The sequence below is a fragment of the Mangifera indica genome, chromosome 16 (assembly GCF_011075055.1).
Source record: "Mangifera indica cultivar Alphonso chromosome 16, CATAS_Mindica_2.1, whole genome shotgun sequence".
Lineage (NCBI taxonomy): Eukaryota > Viridiplantae > Streptophyta > Magnoliopsida > Sapindales > Anacardiaceae > Mangifera > Mangifera indica.
In genome coordinates this window covers 5,436,211-5,448,279 of record NC_058152.1, presented here as the reverse complement: position 1 = coordinate 5,448,279, position 12,069 = coordinate 5,436,211, and the positions used below count along the sequence as shown (strand labels likewise).

General features: G+C 31.8%; 1 protein-coding gene across 3 annotated transcripts; it reads right to left on the bottom strand.

Annotated features, from left to right (window-relative positions):
- Positions 1–3,085: 3,085 nt before the first annotated feature.
- On the bottom strand, positions 3,086–5,071 carry LOC123199811 (homeobox-leucine zipper protein ATHB-6-like). 3 transcript variants are annotated; one of them, XM_044614880.1, is made up of 4 exons: positions 4,997–5,071; positions 4,472–4,794; positions 3,834–4,210; positions 3,086–3,718 (listed from the first exon to the last, which is right to left on the bottom strand). In XM_044614880.1, exons 2-4 carry the CDS (start codon positions 4,533–4,535, stop codon positions 3,209–3,211), a joined length of 951 nt encoding a protein of 316 aa, XP_044470815.1. In that variant the 5' UTR covers positions 4,536–4,794; positions 4,997–5,071; the 3' UTR covers positions 3,086–3,208. The 3 variants fall into 3 exon arrangements, with proteins under 3 accessions (XP_044470815.1, XP_044470814.1, XP_044470813.1); XM_044614879.1 differs by having other exon boundaries at positions 4,881–5,050; XM_044614878.1 differs by having other exon boundaries at positions 4,472–5,050.
- Positions 5,072–12,069: the final 6,998 nt, after the last annotated feature.

Genomic DNA, 12,069 nt, shown 5'->3' with positions numbered 1-12,069 from the left:
GTAATTCAATATCAATTACAAATACCAATTAAATTTAATTCGAATTAGATACCAAATGCAAGACCAATGTAACCAAGCTTCATACACGTATTTATAACACATTAAACTATCATGTCATTAAGTGATGTACAAATATTGATCAAGACAAAATAATAAAAAATGGAAGAAAATGGTAGTGACAATTCTATAATTTTTTATGTAACTCTCTGTCAAAACAAGGAAAATAATATACACACTAAAATGACACCAAATTGGAACACAAACATAACTAAGTCGTAAAGGATAAATCTATCAACCTTGGAACTCTACCACCACTCCCTAAATACAAGAGAATGAGATAAAGGAATTTAGTGAAAAGGAAGAAAACAGAAAAAAAAATTTAAGGGGCCTAAGGGGGTTGGCATTAACGCCAACTTGTTCTTCGTTTGGTTTTTTTTTTAGACTTGAATTTTCTTATTTTATAACCATCAATATAACATTAAACAAGATCATAACAGCTTTAACAATAAAAATAATATGAAATCACAACATTAAACAATTTAACAATATGAAATCATAACAAAATAATATTTCACATAAAGTCATAAACATAAATCTATTATGCATTATTTATTTTTTATTGTTCATCAAGAAAACACATAATATACAGGCTTGAATCAAGACTGATCTGAATATGGATGATTTTGTTGTTAAATATTTGCAACAAATATTAATTCTCTAAATAAATTTAGTAATTTTCGTTTTTTCCTCCTTTGTGTTTAAATTGAATTCTTTATAATAGTTTTCTCACGAATTTTATTATTTAATTACAAATGTATTCTCTATTGATAAATTTTTTTCATACTACAAAGATTATTTCCTTACTAAAAAATTGAAAAAAAGAGAAGATAATTTTCTCTTTTTTTGTATGAGTTATATCAATAAAGATATTTTGAAAAAATAGATTATTATTATAATATTTTTATTCAGATTTTGAGATAAGTAATATACGCATATATATATATATATATACATAATTAAAAAAAGACAAAAAAAATTCAATACCCCTTAATTAAATTATAAATTTGTAATAATAAAGTGACAGAGCTGCACTGCGGCTCCAAATAGACGCCTAATATTTTGGTATCCAATCATGTGGCGTGTCTTTTTAGACACTCTTTTAATATTCGGCCACAAGATAATGTCCTGCCAAGTTTTATCGTCTGGACAAAAGTATAGTTACAAAATTAAAAAACTCAAAAATTTACTTATAATTTAATATTTATTAAAATATTTTTGTAAAAGATAAAAGGTAAAATTATTACCACTAAATTTTAAAACTTTAACAATTTATATCATTTTTTTTAGTTTAAAAAATAAATAAATTTTTCTCGAGATTAAGTTTTAAAAAAATCACTTTTTTCTTGTAGAGTTTCAAAATTCTCTTACGATTTTTCAACAATCTACTTTGATTGAGTCAGCTCCTTCCTCCGCCGTCGATGATGGATGACAAAACCTTACCGACTACAAAGGCTTTGTTTAGATGATGAAGCTTTTGTCGTCCAAAAGATAAATCACTTGATTCATTTTGACAATGATAAAGATGAGGTCGTCATCATTGTTCAGATCTAGATGACAATGAAGACCTTGACTTTGTCGTTGTCAATATGAATCGATCAATTCATCTTCTAGATAATGAAGACTTCGCCCTCTTAGCTACTTTCGTCACTGATGGATTGTTACGGTAGTCCATCTTTCATGGGGGAGAAAGGAGATGGCTCAATCAGAGTAAGTCATCAAAAAATGAAAAAAGGATTTTGAAACCCTAAAAGAGGGAAAAGTGATTTTTTCCAAAATTTAATAATAAGAAAAAATTATTAGTTTTTTAAACTAAGAAGGAAAAATGATATAAATTATTAAGATTTAATGATAAAATAATAATTTTATCTTTATTTTTAATAAAAGTTTTAACAAATGTTAAGTCATGAGTGGGATTTCGAATTTTTTTAAATTTCGTAAATATATATTTGTCTTGAAAATAATACTTGGTGGGAAATAGTCCTTCACCCTTAATATCTCAAATTAAATTATTATTATTATTATTTAGTAAAAATAAAAATTAAAAGTCACAAAAAAATGCAAGTGTCTTTTGGAAATCCAATCATTTCGAAGCATGTATCTTTCAAACTTACTGTTTTCCTTTTCAACATTTACGACCCAAATTCATCATCACATAACTTGGCTTCAAACATGTCTTTTAAATAATGCTTAATTACAAAAATTTCCACTTCTCTTTCAACCCTTCAAATCAAAGAGGACCAACAGCATTTCCAGACAACTGTGGCAATTTTCTATCTATCAACATACCAATTTTGATTTGACATTTAAAAATAAACATTAACATCCATTTTTAATTGGGTAAGCTATCGCCACTCTATAATGCCAAAGCCAAACTATTCAGGGAGAAACCATATAAAGCCTTATAAACGCACACACAAAGATTGTATTGACAAAAATGTGATATGTGAATATACACAAATATATATGTTAAATTCAATTGTATATTTAACTATAAGTTATCACTGAATTTATATCTTAATTATGTAATCTAAAGCAAAAGTTTTTTTATGGATTTCAAAATTCTTAAATTTACCAGCATTTTCTTTCTTAAAATATATAAAAATTCTCAAAAACACCTCCCAAAATTTTACAAAAGTTCCATTAAGTATTTATAATTTTAAATAAATTATATTCCTTTTTGATGAGCTTGAAAAAGGAAAAAAAAGTTTGTTCATCACAAACCAGATTTAGCAAAATAAAAAAAAGATGCTGAGAAAACATTTATACATGCATGAAAAGAGAAAAGTAACTAGAAAATCATTATTTCAGCATTAACCCCAGTGGGTTTCAAAATATTTCCTTTTTTTTTTCTTCTTCTCCTCATTCTTTTTTGTTTTTACAGCAAAAGAGGCCCTTTTAATTACGACCTAATCATTCCCACATGCCTATCCTGATCCCAGCCATCCCCCACGTGAACCTTCTTTTCCTTCTTCCTTCTTCTTCTCCATCATCATCAACCTCATCATCAGCTCTCTTCTCTTGTCTATTCTTCTTCTTCTTCATAATAATAATATTCATCTTCCTCCGTCATTCTATTACCTTCCTTGCTTAGATCAGTCAAATCATACATAACTTTCTTTCAACTCTTTTCTATTCTATCTTTATACGCCTAGCTCCATGGCTCGGAACAGTACCATTGAAGAATTGGAGGTTGGTCGTCAGAGAAGAAATTACAAGCCTCCTCTGTGAAGAAATTGTGCTCTTCCATTTTCACAAACTGGGTTTGATAATTTGATGCTTTTGAATACTGGAAGCAAGATGGCGACTTTAATGAAGAAGATGATGGAGATAACAGGGGAGTATGCGGCTGATTTTGAAGGATCCCTGATGAAGAAATGGCCGCGTTTGGACTATTATCGTCGTTCAATATTGCACTTGAGTCACTGTCTGATGAACCGTCTTTGACTTCCGGGATCATTGAAGCCACTCCTCCATAGTTGAGAACTTCTTGTTCAGTCTCAGACGCAGCCAGAGAAGATGTCATCACCGGAGGCGGTGGCTTACTTTCTTCAACAAGTGCTTTGTTTTCAGTTTCAGGCACAATGATTTCTTCTTTCACTACTGAAAGAGTATTGCCTTCAATTTTTTCTTCATTCAGCTTCAGTTTCAGTTCCCTTATCTGCAACACACATATGCATATTAACATCAACTCAAAAAGATGAAACAAAGTACTGATCTTCATCAAGTTAGAAACTTGGGCACATTCACCAATAATTTTTAAGTACAAAATTTACCTCTTTGAGCAAAGCTTCTTTGTCGTCTTGGAGAGCGTCATAATTGAGCTTAAGAGAATCATAGTTGGCTTTAAGGACGCCATAATCTCTTTCTAATTGCTTAGTTTTCCAGCGAGCTCGGCGGTTTTGGAACCAAACAGCAACTTGTCTCGGTTGCAAGCCGAGTTCTTGTGCAAGTTTAACTTTTCTTTCAGGTTCAAGCTTGTTTTCAACCTCGAAATTTTTCTCCAAAGCCTTCACTTGATCTACGCTTAATCTTCTCTTCTTCTCTGCGACATAACCCCCGCCTTCATTAATGCAACCTTCTTCATCTAAACCATCCAACATGGACTGAAAATCTCTGCTGTAGACATGATTGGTCCTTGGACTGTGGTCATCTGAACCAATCAAAACAAAGAAATAGAAAGTGTCAGTACTACTGGATCAATCAATCTTGAAATAGGAAAAGAGAAAAAAAGAACCCAGAAAGGAAAACTGATCACTTTGATTCCAATACTCAAAAAGTTTTTGCTAGAGACGAATCTTTTAAAGTGATTGATCTTCAAAGTAAAAATATATATATATATATGAATCTTTGAGATGAATATAAATGAATTAAAACTGAATAAAGTTAAGTTAATGGGATTCTTTATAACAACCTGTGGTTGGGCATATTGACATCAAAGCACCCAGGGAATCTGAGCTGCCAAGTGATCTCTTCATGACTGAAGTGAAACAAAAACTGAGAAGAGATCGATCTAATTAGATCAAAACCTCCTTTAAAGTCTTTGTTTAGTGCGGACTGTGACACTCTTTAGAATTTCTCAATGGATCTTTAAGAGCTCAAGCTTTTACTTGCACAAACAACAGACATGTCTAACACAAGACCACCTTGTACAGTTGTTCTGTATGCTATAATTATACCATAACTCTCTCCTAGCTTCCACATCTTTCTTCTCTTCTTTCAGGACCTCTTCCACCTCTGAACCCATGCAAAAATCAAAACAATTTAAATAAGAAAACCCTAAATACACACAAAGAAAGCACTAAAATCAAATCCAAACCCACAAGAGGAGTAAACCCAGTCTATATGTTCACATCATTACTCAATTCAGTAGTCTATGACTGTTTATCTACAAAGAATTTAAATTCAAAAAAATTTAAAAAGAGAAAGGATATGAGACTTTGGTGTAAGGAGAAGGGACATCAATGAACCAGAGTTTCACAGCACGGCTGGCCTTGGCCGTGGTTTCTTTAAATAAAACAAGTTGGGTGAGTTAGAATCTTACTGGGGTTAGGTACACTGCGGTTTGTTTGCCAAATGAAATTACTTCAAAATTCAATGCAAATGCAATTTTGTATCACCGGCTGTACCCAGTCACATCCCAGTTTTCGATCATTTCATCATAGATATGTTTTTTTTTTCAAGGTTTTGAGATGGACTGCGTGCGATTTGAACGTTGAACCGAAAAATTGTTAAGGGCTCATACGGCTCCGCTTTTGAGGCTCGGCTCCGTTTAAGCTCACGAAGATTTTGCTGGCGTCCTCATATCATGCCTGTGACTACGCTCCGGTCGGTGCGATTAATCGCCGATTTAATAAACATTTTTGCCCCTTAATTTTTAAGCTGAATTTGGTAAAGTTTGAGGAAATAATTTTAATAAAATAAATAAATAAATTACACGATTTTCTCCGTCTACTCTAAAACAGAAAGTAAGTTTTCCAAAACAGATATTAAAAAGATAAAAAGAAAATTATGTTTAAACTCATATTTATGGCGGAAATTAACTAAAATAATATATTTTTAGAGGAGCTAAATGATATAGATTATAAGAAAATAGTTAAGATGACAAATTAATACATATTTTAACATCATCTTCAACATTGAAAACTCTAACTCTAAAATAGTTTTTCATCCAAATTTTCATTTAAAAATTAGCTAAAAATCATATAAACTCGACAACAAATTCATCTTAATTCAAGTAATTATTTTATTACATTGTTCTTTATTTTGTTTAAAGAATTAAAATTGAAATTTTAAGATTTTTTATGGGTAGGATAATGATAGAAATGGTATGAACGATCACTGCTATTATTCATTTTCGATCCTACTCTATATTTTTCAGTCTTATTATTGTATATTCATGTATTCTAAGAAAATATTGTTCTATCCAAATATGTTTCTCTAATTGCAAAAATTTTTCTTTTATTGAAATTGGTTGAAATAGTATTTATAGTTGAGAATAAAGGACAATGGATTTACACAGATGACAACACCGCAATATATATTGGTGGGAATTAAATAACAATGATAATTGAGGAAAGAAACTATTTAAGAAGAATTGGTTGGGGCATCTTTTACCAATCATTAACAAGGAGCATACATAAAAAGCATGATAAAATGCCTAATTGGGAACAACACATTTTGGTACAGGCGACCTCTTTAGTTATTATGGGTAACCTAAGTTAGAAGTAGGGCTGGATTCGAGCTCGAGCTCGGCTCGGCTCGGTTCGAGCCCGAAACGAGTCGGGCTCTGCTCGGCTCGATCGAGCTCGAGCCGAGCCCGAGCTGGCTCGGGTTGGCTCGGTATATTTTTTTAAAATTTTTTTATACAAAACGATATCGTTTTGATTCTCATATATATACAAAACGGTGCCGTTTTGATATGAAAAATGAGCCGAGCTGAGCCGTTACCGAGTCGAACCGAAAACGAGCTGAACTCGAGTCGAGCCGAATCTGGCTCGAGTCGAGCTCGAGCCAAACTCGAGCCGGCCATTAAAAAACCGAGCCGAGCCCGAGCTCGGCTCAGCTCGAATCCAGCCCTAGTTAGAAGTCTCTGTATATTCAAGAAACTAATATAAGATTTTGCTTTTTACATGGATTTGGAAATCTACTATACCATATGACTTCATTGGTATTAGGTGACCTCTTTAATTATCATATCTCTTTCAAGAGTTTCAATGACTTTCATAGAATTTTTTAACATCATAACTAGTTTTAGGGTCAAGGTGACAACCATAGATTTTGCTAACATCATATTGGCTGTCTTCAAAACCCTAAAAATGACTATGATGTTAGCAAAGTCTATGGAAGTCTATGAAACTCTTAAAAGAAATATGATAATCAAAGAGGTCACCTAGTACAAAAAAGTAAAACTCTAAATCCTTACAAAAAACATAATCTTATATTAGTTCCTTGAACATAAGTGAATATCTACCTTCACATGCCTATAATAACCACAAAGGTCACTTATATAAAAAGGTTTCTTCTAAATTAGGCATTTTATCATCCTTTTTTCCATTTGGTCTTCGTTAATGATTAATATTTATAAGTATTTCCACTAGACCATGCCATAAGATTTTAAACTACATGTCTTTTATAATGGACAATGTATTTATTATTGACATTTAAGGTAATGTTTATGATTTTGCTTTACATGCAAGAGATAACTGAATTCTAATGTGTCTCACTAAAATGTTGATATGACTTTGTCAAAATGTTTAATGAGCAGTTTGAGACATTACTATCAATAAACATATATATATATATGATAATGAATTGATAAATGTGAAATATATATATATATATATATATATATATATATATATATATATATATATATATATATATATATATATATAATGCATACATATACAACACATAGATACAAAACACCTATGATTGTTTGTATAGTCCACTCATCTTCCCTTGAAGTTGATCTTTGAAAAAAAAAATTGGGTTAGTGTAAGAAAAATAATAAAAATAGAACATACAAAATAAAAATAAATTAAAATGAAAAAATTATAAGGGAAAAAAATTTAAAATAGAAAATATCATTTTACCCTTTGATAAACATGTCCAAACAAATATCCATTTATCCCATTTAGGCAATGTAACATTCATAGGTATGTTTTAATGTTCTATTTATCTTTTCTCTAGACTTATATTCAAATTCGGAATGAGTAGGGCCAAAATTGGAAATATAATTTTCATTTTGGCTTGAGGTATGACTGTGCATAGTGAATGGACGACCGTATGTGGATTGCCATACAGGCTACCACACTTGCAAAATATAAGGATTTACATTGTACATCATGTTATATAACGAATCCTACATATATAAGGTGGAATTTCTAAAAGTTGGAGAAGAAGCCCTAATGTAAATACAAGGCTTTCTCCTCAGAATAAACCTTAGCTTCTGCCACTCCTTGATTTAGAGAGAGGGATGATTTGAGAGAGGCAAAACTTCTGGCATCCATGAGAGAAGGAGCTTCCAACATGATTTAGGCAATCTACAAGCAAGAACAAAGAAAAATCAACAATGAACTCTGCTTGCTTGGTGTCTAAGTAAATGGAAGTGTTCTTTCCACATTCTTTATTGAAGTCTTGATTGATTATGTGTGATTTCATTGAGATCAGGGTTACATGTATATATTGAATTCAAGAATGTGTAGCAACCAGAGAGCTCTTATGTTATGCTTCAATTTAGATGTTGTTGAGACTTATGATTTGCTAAAATTGATTTTCGAATGCTAAACTATAGAAAAACAAGGAAATTTTGACTAAGAATGGTTGCGATACGATTCCAGGACATCATGTATGGTTATGCCATGCATGGTCACAAGTGATAATGGGCTAGAATCATGTAATATAATAAGGGTATATGCCCACACACGTTCGTGTGAATGCTTGCATACCCATACCTAAAAACATGAATTCATTAGTGAGTAGACATGCAACGAGCATGCACAATTATTTAAGGCTTATACATGATTCTAGGCATCATGTACACCTATACATCGATTAAGTATGATCGTGCATGGCTAAATAGGGTTACAAAAGTATAAAATTAGTTGAAAAAGATGATTAACAATGATTTGGATGTTGTACACCTTTGTGCCCAAATAATTCATGCCCTGTATGTCCCTTTTAAGCATGTATGCCTGTGAGATGCTGGGCGTGACCTTACATGCAAAAATAAGGATTCACACTCATGACTTCCTACGAGTGATTGTACACCTATTACACAATGTACACATATACATGATTGATTGTACTATTATACTTAGAGGAAAATGTACTCCCATTAGTTGGTTATGTATAAGCCGTACACATATAAGAATTTGATTTATTTTGAATATGATTTAAGGCCTGTTGATGTGTTCAAATATGTCTTAGAGATAGAGATATGAATTTGACACTTAGAGAATGATTGATAAACCTAGGTAGAGGTAGAATGGACTATATTAGTGTTTGAGAGAGTTTCAAATGATTAGGTATCAATATGAATTTGATTATCTTGAGATATTTGAGATAAATTGATACATAAATCCTAAAATGACATAAATTCCTTTTAGTCGCATGTAACCTTTTAAGTTGGACTGTTGGCTCCGTGTATGCCCTACTACACACCTTTACCTACTAAACCACATAAGGAATACATAAGCGAAAAACACTTAATAAGTAGGTGATCTATCGACATTTAGCATAAAACATCGTATAACTAGTGTTCTATTACTATCCACTATCAGATGTTTTATGGCATCTTCCTATGCCAATCTGCCTTATCTCAAGACCTTTATGCCCTAATTACATAGGCAATACCATCTTGAATGACTAAGGTCCAAGTTGCACCTCGACATCTTTGCCACCTTTATAAAAGTAATCAACGTGCCAAATGTCTATTATCTATGTGCATTGCTCATAATGTTGGCTAGACTTTGGGCTAACTAATTATGATACCCTGGTCACATAAGTAAATTGATAGTCCCTCCTTTACCATTCTAGGACGACTTCTATCACAAATGCGTATGTGATGCATCATTTGATCATGTAAGGAAACTAATTGATGCCATTATTCCTTACCATGCACATTTGATCTAAACTGAAATAAGTGACTAATACGTCTTGGTGTTAAATGCATTATACATCTAATGGGAATCTATCTCTTATATAGCCTTATTTTTTTCACATATAATGCAACTTCTACATACAGTTGGTGGCTATCTCAATGTACATAGCTTTTCATAACTTCTTTTCTTTTTTACTCTAATTTGCTTTGATCAAGGTTCGTGTCTTCTTTCACACAGTTAGGTATGCTTAATTAGCTAGCTATGTTAATTTTATCTCCAACTAACCTTTCTAACTCTTCCCTACTCTAACACATAGTATTAGGGCAAAATAGTCTTTTTGCTTTATATGAATAATTATCACTAGCCTTTGCTTACTGTGTATCTCACTAAGCCTATACATAAACATTTACTTTTTGTGGCACCTCTTTCTAGATACATATCCCTACCCAAAATAGGGATCTAAGAGATATGCTAACTTGAGATTTCTTTAAATTCGTAGCAATGATAATAAATATGAATGATAATTAATTCATTCTTACAATCCTTTAAAATGAAATAACTCATTCTAAACATAATACCAATCCCAATGTCTAAAATCCAAAATCATAAAATAGAGTACATATATGTATCGAATGAACTCAAATACAAAAATACAACCCATTAATAATAAAATGACCAAAATGCCCTTACCTTATGCACTGCCTTGAGCTCACCCTATTGACTTTTATACTGTCGCCCCATTGCTCTACAATCCTACCTACAAAATCACATATAAGAAAATAGTGAGTAAAACACACTCAGTAAGTAAGTGACCTCTCAGCACTCTATAAATATATGACACAAATAATCTCAATGTCATATGTGTCTCTTATTTAATCTCATTATGGTGTCATGGATGTTTTTCCAACATTCTAGATGTTTATCCAAATCATCTCGATGCCTAACATATAATCCTTAATGGCAGTGTCATTCCAAGTGACTAGTATCAAACGATGTACATCGGTGTCTCAAATGACTGGTGAAAATGTATGATATCTCGGATGTTAATTATAAGGTGTACCTAATAAATATGTTGATTAGGCTTCGAGCTATGAATACCATATCATAAGGGAAGTTAGACCTTGGGTCTTTCCTAAAATTGCACAAGCATCCTAAATGTTAAGACATCCAGTATCAGTATGTGCACGAGTATCCTAGATACTAAGGTGGCTTGTATTGGTGCATGATCATCCAAAGGTATCAAGGTCACATAGATTAGCCTTGATGCTTTCACGACTATACTACACACAGCTCGATGACTCATAATAATATAATACATTGTTTCTAGCTTTTGACTTGGAATAACTCTTATTAGGGTCTACGTCATCGTTTATACAATTGAGTACACCTAATTTTTTTTTTGTGCCATCTTACATATAGTCTAGCACATTTATTTGATATTCATCTCATATTGCCTTTATTTTATTTTCCATATCCGCCTTTGTTAGGGCTTATTGTTTATTTCTTCTTAATCTTATATTATAGGGGTAAAATAATTATTTCTATACCCATTTACGAGTTCAGAAAGTTTGTATAATTATTGTAATCCTCTTACGTGTTTACATTCCATTTTCCCTAAATATACATGGGGTCCTTTATACATGTGTGTTTCCAAATACACATACATAGACATGCATCCAATCATACACAAGTATGTAACCTAGGGCAGAATACATGGTTGTGTGTCCTATAGTGCACAGATGTGTACCTAATCCTAAATTAACATTCTTGTGTACTTCTTCTACACAGGACTATCCATCCTCAAAAGTATAGGACCATGTATCCTTTATACATGGGCATGTAGCGCATTTTCTATAATTTTGTTCTCACATTTTCACTGATCTTAGTTCACCAAAAAGCCTAATATATGATCTTTAAATAATACATAAACCAAATACGTTTTGAATTTAACATATAACAACATATCTTTATAACATAGTCACATATTATCATAGCTTATCATTAATCTAATCTTGAGAACTTAATTAACATATTCCTTGTTCTTAATCTTTAAACCATATTATTCAATTCACATGCTACCACTCATCAGGGTTCCATAACCATGCATTGTAAATTATCAACTGAGTTGATACTCATCCACAAATCAATGTGGTTATTTAATCTACCAACATAAATCTCATTTTCAAATCATTCACAAGAATGCAACCTTACTCATACATGCAAAATAGACATATATTATTAGTGTAAAACTTATAATTCGTGTAAAATATTATGATCACAACAATTCAAAGATCGATCCAAGTTAAAAGTTGTCCTCTTTACCTTCTTTTTAGCGATAGGTTAATTTTCTCATGGCTCATGGAAAAGATTGATCTTCAACGGTTCCTTTGCATCCTTTAGCCTT